The sequence below is a fragment of the Crassostrea angulata genome, chromosome 1 (assembly GCF_025612915.1).
Source record: "Crassostrea angulata isolate pt1a10 chromosome 1, ASM2561291v2, whole genome shotgun sequence".
NCBI lineage: Eukaryota > Metazoa > Mollusca > Bivalvia > Ostreida > Ostreidae > Magallana > Magallana angulata.
In genome coordinates, this window is record NC_069111.1 from 10,396,068 (window position 1) to 10,419,905 (window position 23,838).

At 32.7% G+C, this 23,838-nt stretch overlaps 1 protein-coding gene across 2 annotated transcripts in view; it reads left to right on the plus strand.

The window, feature by feature from the left end:
- The first annotated feature begins 93 nt into the window (after positions 1 to 93).
- LOC128190050 (atrial natriuretic peptide receptor 2-like) overlaps positions 94 to 23,838 on the plus strand; it is a 31,269-nt gene continuing 7,524 nt past the window's right edge. Inside the window, exons 1-11 of one of the 2 annotated variants that reach the window (XM_052861949.1) lie at positions 94 to 566; positions 3,738 to 3,847; positions 10,557 to 10,691; positions 10,890 to 11,117; positions 12,782 to 12,888; positions 13,664 to 13,771; positions 13,883 to 14,002; positions 16,816 to 16,951; positions 17,336 to 17,487; positions 17,710 to 17,836; positions 18,277 to 18,358. In XM_052861949.1, the coding sequence (XP_052717909.1) occupies positions 325 to 566; positions 3,738 to 3,847; positions 10,557 to 10,691; positions 10,890 to 11,117; positions 12,782 to 12,888; positions 13,664 to 13,771; positions 13,883 to 14,002; positions 16,816 to 16,951; positions 17,336 to 17,487; positions 17,710 to 17,836; positions 18,277 to 18,358 (1,547 nt within the window). In that variant the 5' untranslated portion in view covers positions 94 to 324. Of the gene's footprint in view, positions 567 to 3,737; positions 3,848 to 10,556; positions 10,692 to 10,889; positions 11,118 to 12,781; positions 12,889 to 13,663; positions 13,772 to 13,882; positions 14,003 to 16,815; positions 16,952 to 17,335; positions 17,488 to 17,709; positions 17,837 to 18,276; positions 18,359 to 23,838 lie in introns of those variants that run through there. The other variant, XM_052861955.1, reaches the window with a different exon arrangement.

A 23,838-nucleotide genomic window follows, 5' to 3' on the forward strand; every position in this document is an offset into this window, starting at 1 on the left:
AACAGATATTATGACAAATATGTTAAACAATATTTCATTGGTGCCCTCGGGCGTGACGTCACAAAAAGACAATATGGGAGATAGTTCATCAGACCTTTTAGAAGAGATATTTTGGTCGCTTTTTTCTGTGGCATTTTGTGAAATTTTACAAAACATTGTACTTAATTCATTGTTTAATTATTAAGTCAAGTTCTTGTGAATTGAATACATTATGTAAGATCAGTGGATTTTGTGAAATGGATAACAACGATTACGTATTGTTGTAGAAAGTTATTTTCTCTCTTTCTGTCTGAAGATGACATAGTCAACATTTGAAAGTGAACCATGATGATTTTACAATGGCGTTTACCTCTGCTGATGTGGTCATTCTTTCTGATATATGGAATGTGTTTTATTTCTGTATTTTCTACCAAAAACGAGTTTCGAATAGCATGGATGGCTCCGAAAAAAGAATATTATGGCTTTAGTGCCTACTCTAGTGTTGGGGCATTAAAAATGGCCCTTTCTGCTATACGTATGAATAATGATCCAGACCTACTCCAGCCTCTCCACAACTCAACCATAAAGTAAGTAAATAGGAAATTAAAAACCTTGAGAAGCTGTCTTATTATTATCACGCACAGAATGAAAAAAGTGTCAGATATTTTTAAGGAAGGGTATTTGAAAAAGGTTTTTAGGACTAATGAATAAGTTACGTATGATTTACCTAGTACTTTATAGATATATATATATATATATATATATATATATATATATATATATATATATATATATATATATATATATATATATATATATAATCAAGATATTTGAAATCAATTATGGATATAAAGTAAAGAAAATTATCATAAATTGAAAAAATTGGCCTTCTTTAACTTTTATTTTCAAAACAATTTGTTAGCTAATTGTTTTTCAAAATGAAACTGCCAAACAAAATAGAATAGTGTCAGCATTAACTCATTTCTCACACAATGTCAACTTAATTTGCAATTCATATTACAATTTCATTTACCATTTCTGCAATGAATTTTCATTTCATCGAAAACCTTCTAAAACTCATGACAAAGTCAAAACAATACAGATTAAGTAAAACACGAGGACATGCATTTAAGCTAACAAGCTTGATATGATCTTCGAGTTCTATGATTTTGTAGACACTGCCTCACAGTTTGTGACCATCAATATACATGCATAAATTATAGTACATTTGGGAGGTGGTAGGCATGACCAAGAGCCCCCCCCCCCCCCACTCCACCACTTCAACGGATATTAAATGCCACCATTTTCTGCCAATAAATAAAATCAATAGATTAACAGATTAAAAAAAGCCAAAAAAGAAATAGCGTTACACGTGTACTGAGACACACAAGTATAAATATAAATACACGGCACGGTTTTTTTTCTTCCTTCATTGTAAAAGTAAATACAAGAAGAGATATTTGAATAAAAATGTCTTCTTTTTTTTAGTTTGCGAACAATCTTACACTTATGTTCTGTACAATAGGTTTGCAGGTGATATGTTAATTAGTTGGACCATGTTCACGAAGCCATTAATCAGACTGCACATTGGCCTGGGGCTATGGAAAACACACACCGTACACCTCTATGCATCGTCAATCACGGCTTAATCAGCTGATTACAGTCTAATTGAGTGGGGCAGATAACCCAAGAACAGACATCGCAAAATCTTATATACACGCATAGAAACATCAAGACATTTGAAACATTCTGAAGCCTATATCTTAAGTTTTCGATTTGTTATATTGCTACCAATAAATTGCCTTTAGGGTCACTTTAAAATAAAGAAATGTTTGCCTTCTCCTTACTTAGCATTCTTAACTACTGGTCTGTAAGTCGGAATTTATTTTTTTTTTCAGGTTGCGCGAAATGAAAAACACAAATGCCCATATTGGTATTAAAAAAATTATTGAAAACGTTTTAGTCAGTCGGTCGGGATATGACAAACAAATGTTTGTGTTTCTTTTAGAGGTAGCCTTATGTGTGTCCTTGGTTTCATAATTTTATACTGTTACATGGGCCTCTATCTCAATTCCAATAAAAAGTCACAATGTTTAGTTTTTGAGAGAAAAAAATCGTTTTATTTACAAACTGTGTGTTTACAATGGTTACTGTTATTCGAAAAAGTGATTTATCTTGTTTGGTTATAATAAATTTGTTTTTGGTCATGACACGTGTTACATGTATTCTGAATAGCCTATGGATATCGCCATTGCAATAATTTATTGATAATACAAGGTCGTAAATCATAATGATTCTGATGACAATATTGACGCTATTGTTGATAATATTTGCATATCATAGACTAATATACAGACTAAAATAAACTTTGCATACATACATGTATCAAAGGGATAAAACGTCGATCCTAAAAAATAATTCTATTACATATACCTTATCAAAAGGGACATGGTTACGATTTGATCCGCGAAATTTCAACTTTTCTTCTTTTTTTTAATTCATTGTTTACAATGCTAAATTAAGTTAATTCTAATAGATTGCACTTAAAATATTAGCAATTAATGAATGGCTCAACATTTTTCAAGATGTACCAAAACTTCGAACATAAATCATTTTTAAATCTAGTTACTCTGTCCAAAAATATAATACGCTAGTTCACTCAAAACCTATCGGTTCAAAATTGACAATGTTTAAATGTGGTGTACTTGCCCTAAGGATTGAATCATATCGCTACAGAGAAGTGTATTTGCATTATATTTGTAAAATAAATTTTGTAATTATTATATACACATGTCACTGTAATAAACTATATATTTACTTACTTACTTCTATAGAACAAGCACGATAAAACGTTCACATGTAGCGCCATTTCCTGAGTTGTAAATTGGGAAGATCATCATTTATATTAGACCTCTTTATTTACAATCCGTGAGTCTATTATAAAAGATTTGAGTTTTTGTCACAGATCTCAATTTGTTATAAATAGGAAATATTCTATTCAGCAATTTATATGACAAAAAGTTAGCTCTGAATCCTCTTTCAAATTTGACTGCTGATATTAAGATTTTAATTCTTTTTAAATACCTTATTTAAGTGATAATCTATTTTTAAAATAAAGAAACAATTTGAACATTTCGGCTAAAATCATGACATACCCAATAAACTAAGAGAAAGGAAGAAGTCAAATTTCAATGCATTGACCTGTATATGATATTAGTACTTTGCCTTTAGTTTTGGATTCTATCCTACAAGAACTGTGAATACAAACTGTTAATGAAGGTATTGAGAGCAAGAAAATCCTGCAGAACGTGAAAATAACCATCCAAAAATTGTTTATTGTTCTTAAAATTTGGCATGTTATGTAATAATTTTTGTAAACATAAATATGTTTACGGTTTACTTGTATAGAAGACTTTGTTGACCTCTTGTATAAAGCATATGTGTATTTTGATTATCAATCATCTAAACAAGACATGAGACATACGTTTCTTTGAAACCAGATAAAAATAGATTTTAAATGATATTAAATTTATGTCATTTACACCGTAAATGAAAATTACATTATACTTATAAATAAATCTTTTACAAAGCATATCGTTAAGTTTTAATAAAATGCATATACTACTATTTTCATTTTAAAATGTTTTTCATTTTGGGAGGAAGGAATGTTTAAAAATTGCATGATATAATTGAATCAGTTCACATCTGTTTATTGATCAAATTAAAAGTTTATAAGAAGTTTTGTTTTCCTCTATTAGAGTCCGATGGTACGATACAGACTGCAACGCAAAGAGTGCATTAGCCGCTGCCGTGGACGCTAAATCCAAGTTTGATCCGCACCTCTTTCTCGGTCCGCCATGTTCAGTCGGTAGGTACAAACTTTATTCAAATGCCTTTAATAAATCAGAAAACAGTGCATGCAATGATACCTTCTCGTCTTCAAAATGTAAATCTAATTTATTTTTAGATTGCAAAATACTGTTGTTAACCATCAAAAGTTGTGAAATATTTGTTTATACTATATCATTGTGACAATTGTTCTTTTATTTTTTCGTACAAACTGGTCATAGTCTGTCTAATCAATTTACATAATGCTTCACAACTGGGTTTTTTAAAATCAAATTCATTTTTGTATTTTGATTGAATTATCTTACTTACTCTTGCAACACAACTTAAATACCACAGAGTATGCACATTTACGTATACCATACAAATATATTTACATATTCATACCATGCCACAAAAACAATAGGTCTTGCATGCTAATGCCCAAGGGCTGAACAGTCAAATAGCCCGAGGGAATGCAGAGTCACTTGTATGGAGATTTAAATAATAAATGTAAATGTGTACAACATGATTATTGGTTCCACTACAATCTGATAAGCACTAAACCTAACATAAAAATCTACATTATAGTCAGGTTTTTTTAACTACAAATGGTTATAGTAAGGTTGACTATTCTGTATTATTTATCAGCAAAATATAAAGTCTGTACCGATGAATTATTGATGGGTTTTTATTGCTACGAAGGACCATTGTTTTATTCCTGATTAAAGATTATTTATTCCATGAGTTTGAGCTAAGATAAATCTTAAATTGAATTTATATAGGATCCTGAAAGATAGCGGTAGAAGTTTCTTTAATGAAAACAACATTGTCTTTTGTTTACTTTTTTGGATTAAAAAAAAAAGAAAAAGAAGAAACGTTTATCAAAAAGTCTCAAAGCAAGAAATTTAAGGAGAAATATGAGTACTTTCCTTGACTCAATTTAACCTCAAGTAATGAAAAAAAATCATAGAATTCAACCTTTGATTTAAATCAGTATTTTTTTTTTTAAAATGACGTTTATATATTTTTTTACACTTTCCAAAAGTAAGCTGGTGAATCATATGCTCTTGATTGGCCTGTGCATATATTTTAAGATAAATGATATTCATAATTTCAGCAGATGTCGAGAATTTAATTTTGAAGATATAAAAGTTTTATTCTTTTCCATGGTACTTTTATCAAACCTATTCGTAGTTGTTATGCATTTGATTGTTATTTTCTTGAGTATGTATAAGCCAGATAATGTTGCTAACAATTCATTTATATCGATTTCAGCAATAAATTACGTTCTCTGGGTAGTTGGAGGTACGAACGTTACAAGCACTGCAGAAATAAAACCAAATAGACCGCGTCAATGTGATTCGGAATTTCAAGTATCAAAAAATCGGATTTTTCATGAGGGCTCGATGCTCGTGGCAATTTTTAGACTATTAATCTCCTTTAGAAAAAGATTTCTGTATAGAAATACAGGAAAATACCCAAATTCAAATGTAAAATGTATGGATTTTTCTTTAGAAAAAATATCTGAAAGTTTTTATGGTAGATCTTATGGTTAATTTGTTGACCATCAAGATTCCGTAGAGAGTGAGAGAAAATATTCAGTAGGTGGAAATTTAAAAATGAATTGAAATCAATTTGATTGCATACATTGTTGATGAATTAGGGCTTTGCTTGCATATTTTACAGATGCAATACAGACAACGACGATGTTTTTAGAAGCCATTTGAATAACTTAAAAAGTACACGGGAATATGAAAGAGCTAGAGCCACGAGGCATCAAAATGTGCCTTAAAATTTTCACAAAACTCAAGTTTGAAACAATACAAATTGTAATTACTTATAATGTAGGGCACAATATTCTGCTTCTATGCATATGAATTTTTTTCACTTCGGCCCCACCGTTTAGCACATGCGCATCATCAAACATACTATGATCGTTAAAAATAGCTGAAAATTGTAGATTTTACTGCAGTATTTCCCAAATTTGAATGTGGCCACACTTGAGTACCTCTTTGAAACTTTTAAAACTGAGAGATATTGCATAAATGCTTCCGCCTACAAAATTTCGTAGAGGTACTCAAGTGTGGCCAATGTGTATTTTACAAGTTTTGAAAATTTTAATAACAGAAAATAACACTGACCACTCTATTTTAGGGTAATTATTTGCTTCCTTTTTATTGATATAGCAGAACTTAATTAATAATGATAAAGAATTATTTATGATTATTTACAAAATCATCATTTTATTAAATATTTGAGGAAGAAATGCATATAATCTGAACTTTAACATGTTTTATCTAGTAATTTTATACTGTGTATTCATGCTTACATCGTGCATCATCAATGACGTCATAGTTTGACGTTTGCGACGTCAGTTGAATCTGTACATGGAATCTTGAGTTCTTTCAGTATTTTGCCAATAGAATTGACCAGTAAAGTCTGCATTTTTAAAAAGCATTATTTCTATGTACAACGGTATTATTCAGTTGCAGTAGAATATGAGATACATGAACATTGCTATATACAGAAAAAAAATTAATTGGCAAAGTTAACATTGTACGTACGTAAGTAAATAAATATTCCTATACCTTTATGTAGAATAAGCGATAGCATGTATACGTAGCTAGTTGTGGGTTTTTTGTCAAACGGTGAAATGCATTAAACGAAAGGAAAGATGCAAGAGTTTTTTTCACACAAGTACGTGTTCCTGAATACCGCGGGAGAAAGACAGTCGACATCACATGAAAACATGTACATATATGATAAACTTAATTTATTCCGTCAAAAAACTTGATTATTTAATTCGTAAGTACAGCTGTAATTGAATATTAAGCCATTCGTCCCTTGCATAAAAAAATTTTTGCAAATGCATATCTTTATCAGCCACCTGTTGATCAGTGTTGATTTGTCGCGTGGTCAATGTATTTCCGGTGAACCGTTACTTGCAGTTACACTCCTTTCTTAAAAGATCGATTGTGTCCGTTTCGATGAAGACGGCTTTTGGTATACACAGCTTAGAATACATTAACAGCACGTGCTCTATATAGAAGTCTAATCCTAATTGCGATGTCTTTGTTGATAATTTGTCCAATAAAATAAAAAATCACCCTAAATGTGTGTACATCGGTGACTTACTTTTGCCTATAAAATTCTCGATTGAAATCATCTTTGATTATTTTATGCGTATTAAATCTAATCAAAGTTTTTCTTGTATGGAATATAGAAAAAAATCAGATTGCCGGGCCCTTTCTTTAAAAAAAAAAAACAGCGATGAGTACAGAGAGATTTAAAACAGTATTTGTTTCCATTCACCTCCCCCCCCCCCCTTCCCTACCCTCTGAAAAAAATCTATTTTACGGCCGAGTTCACTACAAATCTATAGATATGATAACACAAATTCTACAGGCTTGCTATGAACTCGACTTTTCAAGACAATTTTACAACATTATTTATGTGCTACTGCTTGATGTTTTAAATAAAAATGTTCATTTTAACCTATCTTCGCTCCGAAATAGTAAACCCACATTCTCTCTCTCTCTCTCTCTCTCTCTCTCATTCTCTCTCTCTGAAATATGATATTAATTCTCAAGACATTTACGGATAGCTTATCACTTGTAACAATTCTCAAAGGACATGAATATCACTAGAAAAAATGAAATGTAAATGAATAGACATTATGGCATTTATAAGGAATAATTAACTCATAAGAATATTTTTAAAGAAATCGATATTCTTTTTTCATTTAATTAATAAAAATTAAAACACTGCTGTAATGTCATTCCTTTGTTCCAGCAGTCAAAAATTTTACTTGTGACAGTCCGATATATTAGAGAGCTTCCTGATATCAAACCATTATCAGTGGTTACAACACTGTTATTCTTAAAAATCAGGCTGTCTCAGGAATCAACAATGATATTCAATGGCTATATATGCCTCAAACACTTCTGTACGAAAAAATATCACTGTTCTCGGCCCTATAACGGGCCTCGAAACTGTTTTATATTATTTCATACAGAACTGCTTTCGGCATACTAGTACATCCATTACATAAACACAGTCGCTAAAAGGTTTTATTTTTCACTTGAACAGTTCGTGAAAGATGAGCGCACAGTGATTGCGCTCAAAACGAACGGCGAGTGCACGCTGAGCCGAATTTGGATAGCGCTTATGAACGGTGAACTGAAGCGAACGCAGAGCGCAAAGTGAACGTTGAACGATATATGTACTCTATGTGAACGCAAGATGAACGATTTATTCGGAGTGCCCCGGGCGGTATTGTTACATTGTGTTTCGTTGGTAATCAGGAAATAATAACAATAAACTACATGTTTGTATTGTTATAATCCTAAATATAATATTATCTGACTAAATAATAAGTGAACACTGAACGAACGCAGTGAGCGCATGCAAGGCGAAATCTTTGTGAACGCACGGTGGGCGATTTGTGCACGATGAGCGGGAACGGAGCGGAGCGGAGAGCGCACATGAACGCACGGTGAGCCCACGGGAAACTGGGAAAATTAAACATTTCAAAGAACTGAACCCTGGCATCTAACTGCTGTAAAGCGCCAGGATTGGGTGAAAATATCGAAGCCTTGAAACAAGTAAAATAATCATGTAGAATAATGTACACAGACTGTTACAGTAATGCATCAAAATTCGAGATTACATATATCTCTATTAAATTCAATTACCGTATCTCTGACATATCTATATATTTATTTTTAATAATTTGTGATTACATTGGTAGAATTCAATGATTAATCCTCAGTTATACATTGCGCATCATCAGCATTACTTCATGCAGTTTCAAATTGCAGAAAAAAGAACTTTTAAGACACTGACATATATAAATGTACCGCCGTTATATTAACCTTCAGCACTGGTCCCTGTAATATGTTTTAAACTATATTGTAAATAAGCTTTTCATGCTATTTTCATCAATAAATTTATTTTCATAATTAATTATAATGTCTACATGATAATTTTATTTATGTTTTTTTGTTTATTTTATTAGATTCAAGTCATACGTAGTTTTATCATTTCATGACGTTACTTAACAAAAATGACGTCTGTCCTACATTTTTCATCAAAACAATGCCATATTGTAAACTCCGTTTATAAAAAAGTATGATAGATATCGAAAAAAGAAAAAGAGTTATGAAAAGCTAAGATCCTACCCTATATTTTACCAACATATGGTAATTTTTAATGATAGGGCATTTTTTGATGCTTCGTGGCTCTAGCTCTTTGTTGATTTGTGATCAAATCTTGATATAAGCCTTTAAGATTTTAAAAGATTTAATTACGTGACCAATCAAGATTTATTCAAGAGAATTGCTATTTGTTTCTTATACGTTTATTGCAAATAGTTGTCATTTAAAATCTCCAGCTCTGTTCAGCGTAAGTGTTTTAAGGAATAAACAACAAGTTAAAAAGTTCATTGGGATCTGAACTTTGTTGGTCACGTGATCAATCCCTGTGAAGCACGAAGGGCTTCTCAGAAGATTTGATCACGCAGCAACCAAGTTCATATCCGTCGAACGTTTTTAAATTGCTGTTTTTTACTTATATTTACGTTTGAGAAAGGCAACTTGTTCCGAATTGTTAACATAACCGTGATCAATGCTTACAGTCGGTTCAAGCACATCTTTTACAACATACATCATAGCATAGAATAGCTTTGAAATCTCATAGTATAGCATTGAAATTTCATACCATAGCATTGGAATCTCATACCATAGCATACAATCTCATAGAATCGCATTCGTCATATCATACCATAGCATACCATAGGATAGCATACAACATTATTTTAACTCGCTTTTAAATGTTTTTATTTGAAAAAATCAATGTCCACGTGATAGATTTGTGGTAAACATTGGCTTCTTATTATTTTACTTCGAAATGTGTTGAACTCTTCTGTGTATGGAGGCGTTTTTGTTCAAATCTCATAGCATACCATAGCATAGCATAGCATACCATATCAATAAACTCTTCATTTCAATTTCTCATAGCATAGCACACAAATCTCATAGCATAGCATACCAATCTCATAGCATATCATTAAAATCGCATAACATAGCATAGCATAAAATTGTAAAAGATATGCATGAAATGACTGTACAATAATGCAACATTCTAACGAGAAGCGTGTTATCATTGTGATGTTACTAAAATGTTCACACAGAACCGAACGTTTTTGCTATTCTGTACGTTCATTTAAGAAATAACAGCAATTAAAAAAGTTTACCTGGATATGAACTTGGTTGGTCACCTAATCAAATCCTGTGATCAAATCCAGAATATTAGATCACTTACCCACCAAGTTCAGACTTTTTAACATTGCTGTTTATTACTTATATTTACGTTTGAGAATGGCAAATCGTGCTGTTTATTACTTATATTTACGTTTGAGAATGGCAAATCGTTCAGAATAATCAATATAACAATGCTTTAACGTTTACAATATTGCAACCGTCAAACAAAAGGCGCGTGCGGTTATCATTGTGTGACGTCATAAAAAGTGTTTACGGAATTAAACGTTTTCGCTTTCCTTTAGGTTTATATAAGGAAGCAACCTTGCAAATGTAAATATATAAGGAAGAATATTTGCAAACGTAAATTTAATATATTATATAGATTGGCTCTGCACAAAAAGTTGAAATATATACCACTACTTGTCAAATTTTCAAATGAGGCAAATTTTGGAAAAATGACCATGACATTTTGTGATATATCTATTTTAGGGATGAAAGGAGTTGCTCTTCTGGCGTCGCATTGGAACACTCCGGTGTTTGGATGGGTGTCTCAAGATTTAGCTTTTCAGGACAAGACAATGTACTCAACTTTAGTGCGGTTTTTAGGACCTTTGAATCGATTTCGTGAGTGTTACGCTTCAATTATTTTGATAAACACTTTTACAGTTAACGTTTCATGGGCTGAAGTTTTGGGTTTCTAAAAATTTTTTTAAGAAATGTGTTTCATGATAACTTTTCATGCACCTTTAACCTTTTTGAAAAATAGATTTAAACATTAAATCATAAAAAAAATGTTTCTTTATTTGGTCATTCTTTTTTTAGCCAATGTGATGTTCCATTTGCAGTCTCTTTTTAAATGGTCGCAGTTTTCTGTTGTTCATGACATTAGAGATCCCTACAGGGCAGTGTCAGAAGCTTTATATGAATATAAAACTTACGGAAACAAAGATATGGATTGGTACAACATTGTCAACACTTTCAAAGTGTCCAACGACATGGACGATAAACAAATAGAGGAAATCTTCCGTCAAATTCAAAAGTACTCGCGAAGTAAGTTCTAAGTGTTTTAGTACGTTTTTTTCTTCCAATTTTAGCTCTATGATAAGTAACTTTGATTTCTTTGCAAGTGGTAAATGTTTAGTTGTAATTGTGTCATGGTGCGGTACTTGTTTCTTTGATGTTGCCAATTCGTTCAATCAGACAGAGGACCTTTGGCATACTTCCAACATACAATTACTTCTAGTAAGCGGGCTAAACCATACAATAACTTCCACAATAATGTACAATAACTTCCACAATACTGTACAGTAATTTCCATAGTACCGTACAATAACTTTCATAGTACTGTACAAAAACTTCCACAATACTGTACAATAACTTTCACAGTGACATTAAAAAAAATAGAATTTCTGTATGCTCAGCAAAGTTCCAGCACCATTATGTGCATTGAAAATAACAATACCAAGCATTAAATTTTATGTGCTAAGATAAGACAGAAATTTAACAAATACACAAATCAATTTGGCAATTTTTGAAACATGTTAAAAAATTTTCGGTTATTTCTTTTAAAGCATTTTGACTTTGTTGGGGTTCAAAACATATCGGCTTTTCAACATCAACACTCACTGCCATAAGAGACACATTCTCAGCATTAGTATCGGTAGTTGTGGAAGGCGGTGACTCTGGTTTAACTTTTTCAATAGCTGGTGGACCTAGGACAGAGCTCACTTTTTCTTGTATTTTTCTTGTATGTACGCGACATTATTTCTTGTTCGTCCAGATAAATACATCTGTGTTGCGCATGTTCTTTTCCCCGAGTGATTTCTGAAGTTGTCCTTTAAGCCTCCAGCTGAATACATTTTCTTCGTCATAGACTTAAATTTGTTAATTCCAAGTGCTTGGGTATCATATTTTATCTCAGGACCGGGCATAGGTCGTCGGTAAAAGATTCCAGTGTTGCCCTATGCTTTTAGGTCGAAAATAGTATATAGGCTACTTTCACCTGTAATTAAACATTATAAATCATATTAGGATATTACCATGACCTTAGATAATGGGAAAAGATTATCGAGAAATCATAAAATTTACACAAACTTTGCGCGGACCTAGTGATCTAGTGGGGAAGGGGGTTTATGGAAATGAATATCTCTCGGACCCCCACCTCCCCGGTAAAAATCTGTGTATCCGCGTACGCATACAAATGTACAATATATATTTAAACTTTTAATAAAGGTTATTGGTATGAAAGTTTTTCCTGACGTATAGCAATGTTTGATGTTCTCATTGCTCTGCTGCACCTGTCGTAGTCCTCCCTGGTAGGTTTTGCTTTGTCTTCCCACGAACTGAATGAATTTTCCCTGATCGTCGGAGTTGAGAATAAACTGCTCACCCATAAGTTTACAGTGTTTGTCACATCCACGAAGACAACACTTAACATGTGTAGTAAATCAGTTTTTTGTAAGGATCTGCAACAGAGGAGCTGAACAGCTGCTCAATACTTCTTTTTCCCACAATATTTCCACTTGTTCTGTCATATGGTTGTTCCTATTTCTTTATTCCTTGAACGACAAGGATTTCCATTCTGGCGTCGAATACCTTACGTGTTCGTGCAAATCTATTGTCATTGATATTCAAGGAAGTTCATTTGCAATATTTCAATGTCAATGTTAGTAGTTTTGAGTATTATTTTTCAACACCTTGTGTTTTTCCTACAGTTGTTGTTATGGCTCTACCTTGGTTGGATATGCGGAGATATATGCTGGTAGCCCATAGACTTGGAATGAGCAATGGAGAATACGCTTTTATCTGTATCCATGGAGATGTAAGATTTTTACTTCTTATTTCGCCATCAAAATTCAATTCAACAATATTACATATATGTTGTAGTTTTGAAATTAAAAAAACTAATCACAGTTAGTCTTGTTTAATTTTAAATATTTTGTAAAAGGTAAGCATGTAATATGAAAGGTTAGTTCTCCTGAAAATAAGTTTATTTTGATGAACTTTAGTTAAATGTAATTTTGAAATAATTCAATATTATACATGTACAGTATATAAAAACATAATATCTATGATAAAGGCAATAAACATTAACCATAATGAAAATATTGCATAATTCAAAAATGTATACATATTTAGTTTGTCAAATAAGAAAGACACACAAGTAAACTCGATTTATTTGAATGTATTTTATTTTTTTTAAGTAATCATACTAGTCCAGTGAATTATTCTTTATGTTAAAACTGTTACAATTGTACAATTGATTCAAACATCACCTTTATCAATCTGTTTACCTATATAAAAAAAAGTGTTTGTAAGTTAAACGTTGTTTTCGTACGTAACATTTGCTTATGTAAACATGCAAGCAAATAGCTCTCTATTTGTACAATTGTAATTCCTTTATTTTCTATGAAGATGACTCACACATTTGTATGCAATGGTTTTTGCTGATTCTAATTATTCTAATTATGTTTCTTAGGTAATGGAATATTATTTAAGTTTTAAAGAAATCATGGTTTATAGAACTGTAAAGACCTTCGATTTCTTAATTATTGTTTTTTTTAAATATTATTCTAACTCAACATTATTATTTCTAGCTTTACACATACGACAGAATGAAGACAGATGTGTTTTCCGATTTGGTATGGAGAAAAAATGATTCATACGATAGTATAGCGAAGGATGCATTCGAACCAGTTTTTCATGTAAGCCATTTATTAATGCTTTAATTCTAACAAAGACAGTATAATTTAAAATTTAAATTGATTTAGTTTCGTAGTTTAATGGATGTTAAAAAAGTATGCCGCATATTTTAGGTCATGATGAAACCCTTAGAAAAAAAACATTGGGTTTTATTCAAAGAATATGCAGGAAAATTTAGTTCAAAGAAAGATCCAAACTGGAATTTACCAGAACCGCCAGGAAACTACACAACAGTGAGTAAAACACATTAATTTTGTGTAGTTTAAATTAGTGATGGCAACAAGTTGCAGAATTGCAAATCGGTTAATCCCAATTTCTTCTGGCCGAATAAATGTTAATCATAAATCATATAAAAAAAACACAAATTTGTGATCTTTATTTTTTTTTTTTTTTTTTTTTTTTTTATTTTTTTTTACAAGTTAGTACTTTTTACTGGCTAAAACAGAACTATTCAAACTACATTGCGCAAAAGTAATATTGTGTTCATGCTTTTATCAGAAGATTTATCTCGAATTTCTCCGGATAAGCATAAGTATATTAAATATTCACGTCAAGATCGAGGGTCGCCTTTTACACATGTAAACAAACTGCACCACTTCACAGTTCACTTTATGGGGCTGTATGTGTTTAAAAGACTACCAGAGGCAAGTAAAGAGACGATATCAGTAGTAAATTACATGAAGAATTTAATCAATGGCACAGAATTAGCTAATAAATAAAGTGAATTAATCCAAAATTAGCGCCATGTTTTTGTGCCCAATAAATACAAAATGTTTAGTTTAGCTCATTTTTGAGCTGAAAACTCAAGTGAGCTTTTTTTATCACTTTTTGTCCGGCGTAAGTCCGTCCGTCCGTCTGTCTGTACATCTGTCTGTCTGTAAACTTTTTACATTTTCAACTTCTTCTCCTGAACCACTTGACCAATTTTTACTAAACTTGGCACAAAGCATCATTGGGTAAACGGAATTCAAGTTTGTTAAAATTAAGGGACACGTCCTATTTTAAGGGGAAATAATTAGGATTTATTGAGATTTTGGTGATATTTTTTTTAAAATCTTCTTTTTAAAACCCATTTGGCCGAAAAAGCTGAAACTTATGTGGAAGCATCCTCAGATAATGTAGATTAAGGTTTATTCAAACCATGGTCCCCGGGGGTAAGGTTGGCCCACAATGGGGTCGAAGATTTACATACATGTAGGAGTATATAGAATTTATCTTTAAATATCTTCTGAAAAACCATTAGGCCAGAAAAGCTGAAACTTGTGTGGAAGCATGCTCAGATAATGTAGATTCAAGTTTGTTCATATCATGGTCCCCGGGGGGGGGGGGGGGTAAGGTGGGGCCACAATGGGGGGTCGAAGTTTTACATACATGTAGGAGTATATAGAGTTAATCTTAAAAAATCTTCTTCTAAAAAACAATTTTGTCAGAATAGCTGAAATTTAAGTGGAAGCATCCTCAGATAGCGTAGATTCAAGTTTGTTCAAATCATTGTCCCCGGGGGTAAGATGGCGCCACAATGGGGGTCGAATTTTTTACATAGGAGTATATAGAGTTAATCTTTTAAAATCTTCTTCTCAAATATCAAAAACCATTAGGCCAGAAAAGCTGAAACTTGTGTGGAAGCATCCTCAGTTAGTGTAGATTCAAGTTTCTTAAAATCATGGTCCTCGGGGGTAAGATGGCGCCACAATGGGGGGGGGGTCTAAATTTTTACATAGGAGTATATAGAGTTAAACTTTTAAAATTAACTTTTCAAAAACCATTCGGCCAGAAAAGCTGAGATTTGTGTGGAAGCATCCCTAGAAAGTGTTGATTCAAGTTTAATCAAATTATGGTCCCTGGGGGTAAGATGGGGCCACAAATGGGGGGGGGTCTAAATTGGGGGTCTAAATTTTTACAAAGGAGTATATAGAGTCACCCTTTTAAAATTAACTTCTCAAAAACTAATAATAAGACAGAAAAGCTGAAACTAGTGTAGAACCATCCTCAGATAGTGTCCATTCAAATTTATTAAAATCATGGTCCCCGAGGTTAAGGTGGGGCCAGAACTGGGGTCGAAGTTTTACATAGAAATATATTGAGTTATTCTTTGAAAATTTTCTACCCAAAAACCATTTGGCCAGAAAAGCTGTAACTTGTGTGAAGTATCATCAGATAAGGGTAGAGTAAGGGGCACAATGGGGATCGGTTAGATATTTTCAATGGAATATATTGAGTAAAATCTGTTTTAAGAAAAAAAATCATGGAAAAGGTGCAACATTAGTAAAAGCAACCTTAGATAGTGTAGATTTAAATTTATTAAAATCATATTTAGCAGGAGTAGGATGGGGCTGGCTACATTGGGGGGGGGGTCCAATTTTACAAAGGAAAACATTTTAAATTCACCAAACCTCAAATGTCATAATATATGGTTTTACTTGACATATTTTTGACTCTTCAAAATTGTTTAAACTTTGGCCTCTGGACAATTCTTGTGCTTCAGAATTTTGATGTCGGTTTATATTTGATTTAGATTTTCTTGAGAACTGTAATGTTCAATATGTGAAATGACTATGCTGTGAAAAATGGGGTCAAAGATAAACAGAATATTCAGGGAAAAATTGATTTTTTTTAAAATACAGGATCCGTTAGACTACATTGTCCATATTTTTTGGTATATTACTCCGTAAAGCTGAGTTGATAATGTCTATTGTTGCTCAGGTGAGCAATGTGGCCCATGGGCCTCTTGTTTCAATGGGTGGCACTGTAGCTCCCAGGTCGTCCATCCGATTTTTTTTTCAGACTGGGAGCTGCAGACCTGCAGCTATTTTATTATCATTTAATAATGATTAATGATCTGGAAGTGAAATGTTGATTAATAATAATTATAATTTACACCTACTCGCCTTTTGGCCTTAACTGTAACTGGTTACAATCGTTAAGAACGATTAATCGGTTAGCAACAACCATCAGTGGGTAAAGTTACATACAATTTTTTTTTAATTTAATGCTATTTGCCGTTCCAATGCCAACGACTTCCCACTAATTTCATATCATTTTTTAGCCGGATGCTTATGCACCGTACCTCTATGATGCTACACTGGTTTGGGCAATTCTTGCAGATAAGATATTGAAAGAAAATAAAAATCCCCATGACGGAGAGTACATGTTCTTGAAAGCTACAAAACTTACAGCCGAAGGTAATTTATCGTAAAATTTAAGTGTTTGAATTATCGAGTGTTGCAAAGTTTACAAAGTAAAAATCAATGTGTAATATTTTATGTATTACTATGTATGTGCCAGATGCTTTTTGCGATCTCCATTTTTTATGGAACACAATAAGTTACACGTCCTTTTTTCTTCCATACTAAAAGCATCGCAAAAAAAAAACGAAATAATAGATAAATGAAAATAAAAGGTTCCCGAATATACAGTGAAGTATTTGATTTTTCCTCACAAGGCACGTGTCAAGAAATTCTAGCATACGTCCGAAAAGAATTCTAGAATTCTGCCATCTAGATCTACATAAGTTAAGACTTCTCGCATATGTCCAAAAGGCTTTCATGACAAAAATTTCTTTACAGAGGATGTTGATGGATTAACAGGAAAAGTGAGCTTGGATAACTTTGCAGACAGAAATCTAAACTTTCAAGTCTTAGACATGACTGAAAACGGCACATTTGAGAGAATTCTAACCATCAGATATCAAAATAAACTGATGGAAGTCCAATTTGAAGTAAGTACCACTCCCTACTTTCAATTTTCTCCGTAATACTGCAGGTTTATCGGTTTCAAAGTTTTTCTAAATATTAATTTTCATTTTATACTTTATTTGATGCACTTTAAATAATCATTTTGGGATAAGAGTTAACAATATTTTTAACATTTTATTTTATCAGATCTTTTTAGCTCTAGACTTATATGACAATTTGACAATATTTTTATTTTGAATGAAAAGAACAATAAAACTGAGGAAACTCTCAGTCGCTGGCCAAACGGTAAAGTGGGCATCAAATACGCTCCTCCAGACGAACCAATCTGTGGCTTCGATGGAAAGAAGTGCCCAGAACAAAACGAACAGCCAGGTAGGCATTACACTTCTATTTGTATCGAAAAACAAATATCAGCTTCAGTTGTGTAAATGAATAGTTAGAACAGATTAAACATGAGGTTTATCGTCTGTGTGCACTTATTGACGGAGTTGTGCGACAGAGTATTGATAGTCGTTAATAACGGGTTGCCTACGGCCATCTTCTCCGCCAGTCATGGAGGTCATTGACGCTGGGAATACCTGGGAATTTCGTCAGTGTTACTAAATTTGATAGTGATCCATCGTTAAGCAAACGTCTCAATCTGTTTTCATGGAAGATGAATTAATATCATAGGAGTACTCATTTGGTACATAAACCAGAGGTGATAGATGTTTTGCACATTGGAATATCTATATATCAATAAAATCCATTAATGTTATATTGGGTAAAGTTGATCAAATTTTGTTGTGTTAATGGTTGTTTCTTTGTTTCAGACAGGACATTTATCTACGTCTTCTCTGCTGGTGGAGTTGTGTTTGTCGTTGTTGTGGCTACCATTCTATATTGCATCCTAAAGTAAGGACTAATTGCATGTCATCTCTAACTCCAGTACCTATAATGCATACTATTTGATATGTTATTTGGTGTCTTTTTGTACTTTTGGTGATGGCATTGGGTGGATTATTTCATGATCGAACGAAACTGAAGCTAAATTGAGAGGACAAACTCAACCGACTTACACGAGCTTGTCTTAGACTTTTAAGAAGTTGTGGCCTTAACATATATGGAAAATTTGCTTTTGATCCTTTTGTGTAATGTTTTGTTCAACCATAATAATTACTACCGTAATTTTACTTACTTTTTTATGGATAATTGATTGCTCTAATTTGTCGTAGTCTGGCTACGATTCTATATGGCAACCTAAAGTAAGGACAAATTGTCTCTCAACTTTAACCCATTAGTAATAATTACGGAAAATATCTATTACATCGCCCATTTATGTGTTTAGCCGGGCTCTGCTGAAAGCAGAGTCCCGGCTTTAGGCAGGAAAATCGCCAGTGTTACTATAAATAGCACAACTTCAAAAGTAAACACAAAAACAAACATCGTCAAAGTAAAAGCTTCCGCTATACAAAAGAGTTACACAAAGAGCCACGTTTCATCAAAAGTGTTGGCATTTTGTTTCTATTTTTTTTAATATCGAGAGAATTGTCTATTTTTTTAGCTTTCTTATTAAAGGGACTTGGACACGATTTGACTTAAAATTTTCAAATTTTATTTTTCCATTTTCAATGTTTTAAACTTATAAATATAGAAGTTTATAATGCTATGTCAAAATTTGAAAGTCAAATATCAAGTTATAAGCAAGATACGGAGTTCATAATTCTTTGTTTTGTAAACAAAGCTCGAATATTGTCATTTTTACATATGTGTTGTATCAGTGCAAGATTCAATCAAATGTATCTTTGTTTTGTTGATAATAGTATCAATGAAGATACTGAATTAGTTTAAATTGTTTTTACATGTCATTTGAAATGATAATTCTCTACATTACAATTTTTTTGCAAACAACTTTAAGACTCGAGCTTTGTTTACTTAACAACCAATTCTGACCTCTGTATCTCGATCGCTTGTAACTTGACTTAAACATTCAATATTTTGGTCCATCATTTAAAATGCACTAGTAAACCATTTTATACATAAAAAATAAAATAAAATTTTTGATCTTAAATCGTGTCCAAGTCCCTTTAACAACGTGTTTTATAAACAAGACTATGTATTTTGGATACATATAATGCGCATGAATTTCCATGAACTACTTTGCTGCGCGTTGAAGAAATGAGAATTGAATATATAACGCTTGTTGCAAAATTCAAGGCAGCAACGGTTGAACTTTTTTCTACTAAACAGACATATTTTTTATAGCAGCATATAAAATTTAATCGCTCTCTGACGCTTTGCCGCCATTAAAAGCATGAGAGAGAGAGAGAGAGAGAGAGAGAGAGAGAGAGAGAGATTTTCAGTCTTTAAAACACAATATGCATAAAGACACATCAAAGGAGCCCGGCTTTCAGTACTTCAGTACTTTGATTATACCCGCACTTTCTAAAGAAAGTTCGGGTATATTGTTGTTACCCTGTTCCGTCCGTCCGTCCGTCCGTCTGTCACGTTTTACTTTCTCAAACTGCTCTTACATCTTATAAACCAGCAAACTCAACTCTTGGAGTTTAATTTGGGGTATCAAGTTGTTTTGTAAAAAGGTTTTAAAAATTCTCTGTTAGTCCTGGGGGTCAAATAATTGGTAAAAAATGACATTTTTTCACAAAAAAAACTTCTTCCTCGAACTCCTCCTACATTTTCAACAGTAGACAAATCATCTCTTGGAATATGTTTTCGGGTATCCTATAGATGCGCAATAAGGTTTCGGAATTTTCAATTTTGTCCTAGGGGTCATTTAATGGCTGAAAAATGACGTGTTTTTTTTTACAAAAAAAACTGGTTTCAAAAACGTCATTTTTTTGGGCACTAGCCAAATGATCTTCTAGAATATGATTGGGGGTGTCATATTGAAGTGTGATCAGGTTCCAGAATTTTTTTTTTTATTAAGGGGATCAGTGGGCAACAAAAAATGACGTTTTTTGGCAAAAAAAAAGTATGGTTCCCAGAACTCCTCTTACAACTTTTGGAGTAGCTACGTCATCTCTTAGGATATAATTTGGGCTGTCCTATAGATGTGCAATAAGGTTTTAAAAAGTTAAATTTCATCCAGGGAGTCAAATAATAGCAGAAAATTGACGTTTATCACTAAAAAAAACCATAGATCCAAGAGCTTCTCTTATGATTTAATGGATAGACACTTCATATCTTGGGATATGATAGGGACTGTTCTATAGATGTGCAGTAAGGTTTTAAAAAATTAAATTTCATCCAGGGAGTCAAAAAGTAGCAGAAAATTGACGTTTATCACTTCAAAAAAGCATAGATCCTAGAACTCCTTTTATGATTTAATGGATAGACACATCATATCTTGGGATATCATAGGAACTGTTCCATAGATGTGCATTACAGTTTTGAAAAATTAAATTTAACCCTGAGGCCGGCCCATTACCTACATACCTTTTAATGCCCTGTAAGGATCAAGGATATATATGGTTAAGGGGGGATCTCAACCGTTTTCGAGATATTCGTGCACTTCCTGTTCAAGGGGGGTCATGACCACCCCCGGGGCCCATGACCTACATACCGTTTGATGCCCCTTGACACAAGAAACAAGAATATATATGGTTTAAGGGTGGGGATCTCAACTGTTTTGAAGATATTAAGGGACTTGCTGTTTGAGGGGGTCAGGACCACCCAGAGGGCCCATGACCTACATAACATTTGATGCCCCTTAACATCAGAAACATGAATATATATGGTTTAGGGGTCATGATTATAACAGTTTCTGAGATATATGGTAATTTCAAATTCCTGGGGGTGGGGATGACCCCCAGGGGTCAGATCTAATAACCCCTATACATTGCCAGTAACAGTCAATATATGATTATGAAAACCCTTTATTATAATCTTTGTCCGTTTTCAAGTTACCATTTACAATAGAGTCTACGAATATTCCTACAAGGTTCAATGTTAGATCCCTTCCCCTTTTGACACCCCCCTCCCCCCCCCCCCCAAAAAAAAGTGGTTGTCTAACCCAAAATGAGAACAATCAAACCAGGGTGCACAACTAGATATGCAGGTCTATCGTATCCTAGAGTTTTGTACAATTCTGTTCAGCCATCTCTGAGAAACAAGTTCAAAGCGGGAAAGAAGAAGACGAAGAATAATAATACATGTATTAAGAACCGTACAAAATCAATAAGTCTCCAAATTTCATTCGGGGAACTTAATAATAAAGATTAAATAGAGATAGGATCATCAAACATCAATAATTTAAAGATAATTGACAATTTCTGATTCTAAGGGGTTCAGGATGACCCCTTAGGGTCATGACTTACATGCCATAATGATCTGATGCGACATGACTTAAGGAGGAAAAATATCTTTGGATTAAGGTGGGGATCTCAATGGTTTTTATGATATCTGTTAATTTCAGGAAGAGCACTTGTGATCATGACCTACATACCATCTGAAATGTCTTGAACAAAGAAACAATAATATAATATGTACATGATATATGATTCAATTTAAGAACCCAGATATAGATCAATCATCTATGTTTTGTTATACTTCCTATGTATATTTACATTTATTAGTTTGTGTTTTGTTCTATACTATACATGTTCATGACTGTAGTATGGCTTAGTCTTATTTTAAATTACATTAAAAAATTGTCAAATATATGACTTGGAACTCCCACCCCCAAACAAATTCAAATATAAACTGCCCCCCCCCCCTTAATTGTCGAATGATCTATTAAAATCAAAAATATAATTTGGGTGTCTAAAAACTTTTATAAACTGTTAAAAAATGTTATTCTTAAAAAAAATTACATTACACCTTGCATAATTGACAAATGATCTATTGAGATATGATCAGAGGTCATATTTCTACCTTGGGATCAATAACTAACTAGTATCCATTGACAAGTAAAAATTAATAACAATAAATGATTCAAATTATAAATGTTTATACTCCACATTCACAACTCCCCCCCCCCCCCCCATCTAACCTGGTTCTAAAGATTCAGTCTTCTTAATACATTCTTACATGTGTACAGTAGCAAATTTTAAATCATTTCTTGATTGCTTTTTCTCTCCTGATGCACATTAACATTTTGGAAATTGCCTAATTCAATTTTTAAGATTTATAAACAAAATGTTATATGCATGTGTATTCGCCTATTTGGGGCAATTGTAAAGTCTCCTAAACAAAGCCGTGTCATCATTAGGCTAGGAATTACCCACATGGATTAAACACTACATATGAATAAGATAAAATACTTTATTATTTCTAGTTCTAGAATGTCTTCAAGGGGGCATAATCTATATACAATTTTACGCGCAATGACACAAAGAGCAAGAATAAATTATATGGTTTAGGGATGAGGATCTTAGATCTCAGTAGTTAGCAAAATATTCAGTGTATCATCATTTCCTATTTCATAAAGGCGGGGGGGGGGGGGTGTTAAAGACAATACCTGGGGATCATTAATGTACTTTACACCATATGATGCATCATAATGACATTACAAGATATTTTGTATTTTCCTGTTTCGTGGGGTCAGAACAGTCCCATAAGGTCATGACCTACATTGTATTTGATGCATTATAATACATTAAGAAAGAAATACTCCTTCCTTCCTATTATAAATCATATAAAAATGATAAGTGTCTACACTCACTAACTGTAATACACAAATTTAAAACGAAATTATTGATACAGGGTCAATATGGTCAACTCAATAGTGCAAGTCTGACATTTAAATGAAAAAAATAACTTTTGCAATTAAAATGACAGAAACTTTAGAAATGCGATAGGATAGATAACGATGAAAAGCTTATTTAATTATTAAAAGATGATGATACAGTATGCTGTCAAAGGGAGATCACATTTAGACAGTGAAAGTAGAACTTATGTATGCTGGCATCTCATTATATTGTGCTACTGCTACTACATGTATTATGCTTACCAATATTAGTCAACATCATAATGATAATCCAATTAAAACACAAAATGAATTCCTTTAGCTGATTTTAACTAATCCTTTTCTGTATATGGAAAACGCATACATGTATGTATACACGTAAACCGGCCATCTAATCGAAGAGCTGGGTAAAACTAGTACCCGCTAATGAGACCTGCAGGCCTGTGTTGCGTACGTAACATCAGACAAAGATTAGTTATTTATAACATGCATGTATTCTTATGACCTATTCTTCAAATCCACTTGCACCATTTTATTAGGTAAATAACAGCGTTAAGGTTGTGCAGGACACCTGCATATTGTGATGTATACTTCCTACTGAGATAAACAATAAAGTATAACATGTATATATATTTATAACATGCATGTATTTTTATGACCTATTCTTCAAATCCACTTGCACCATTTT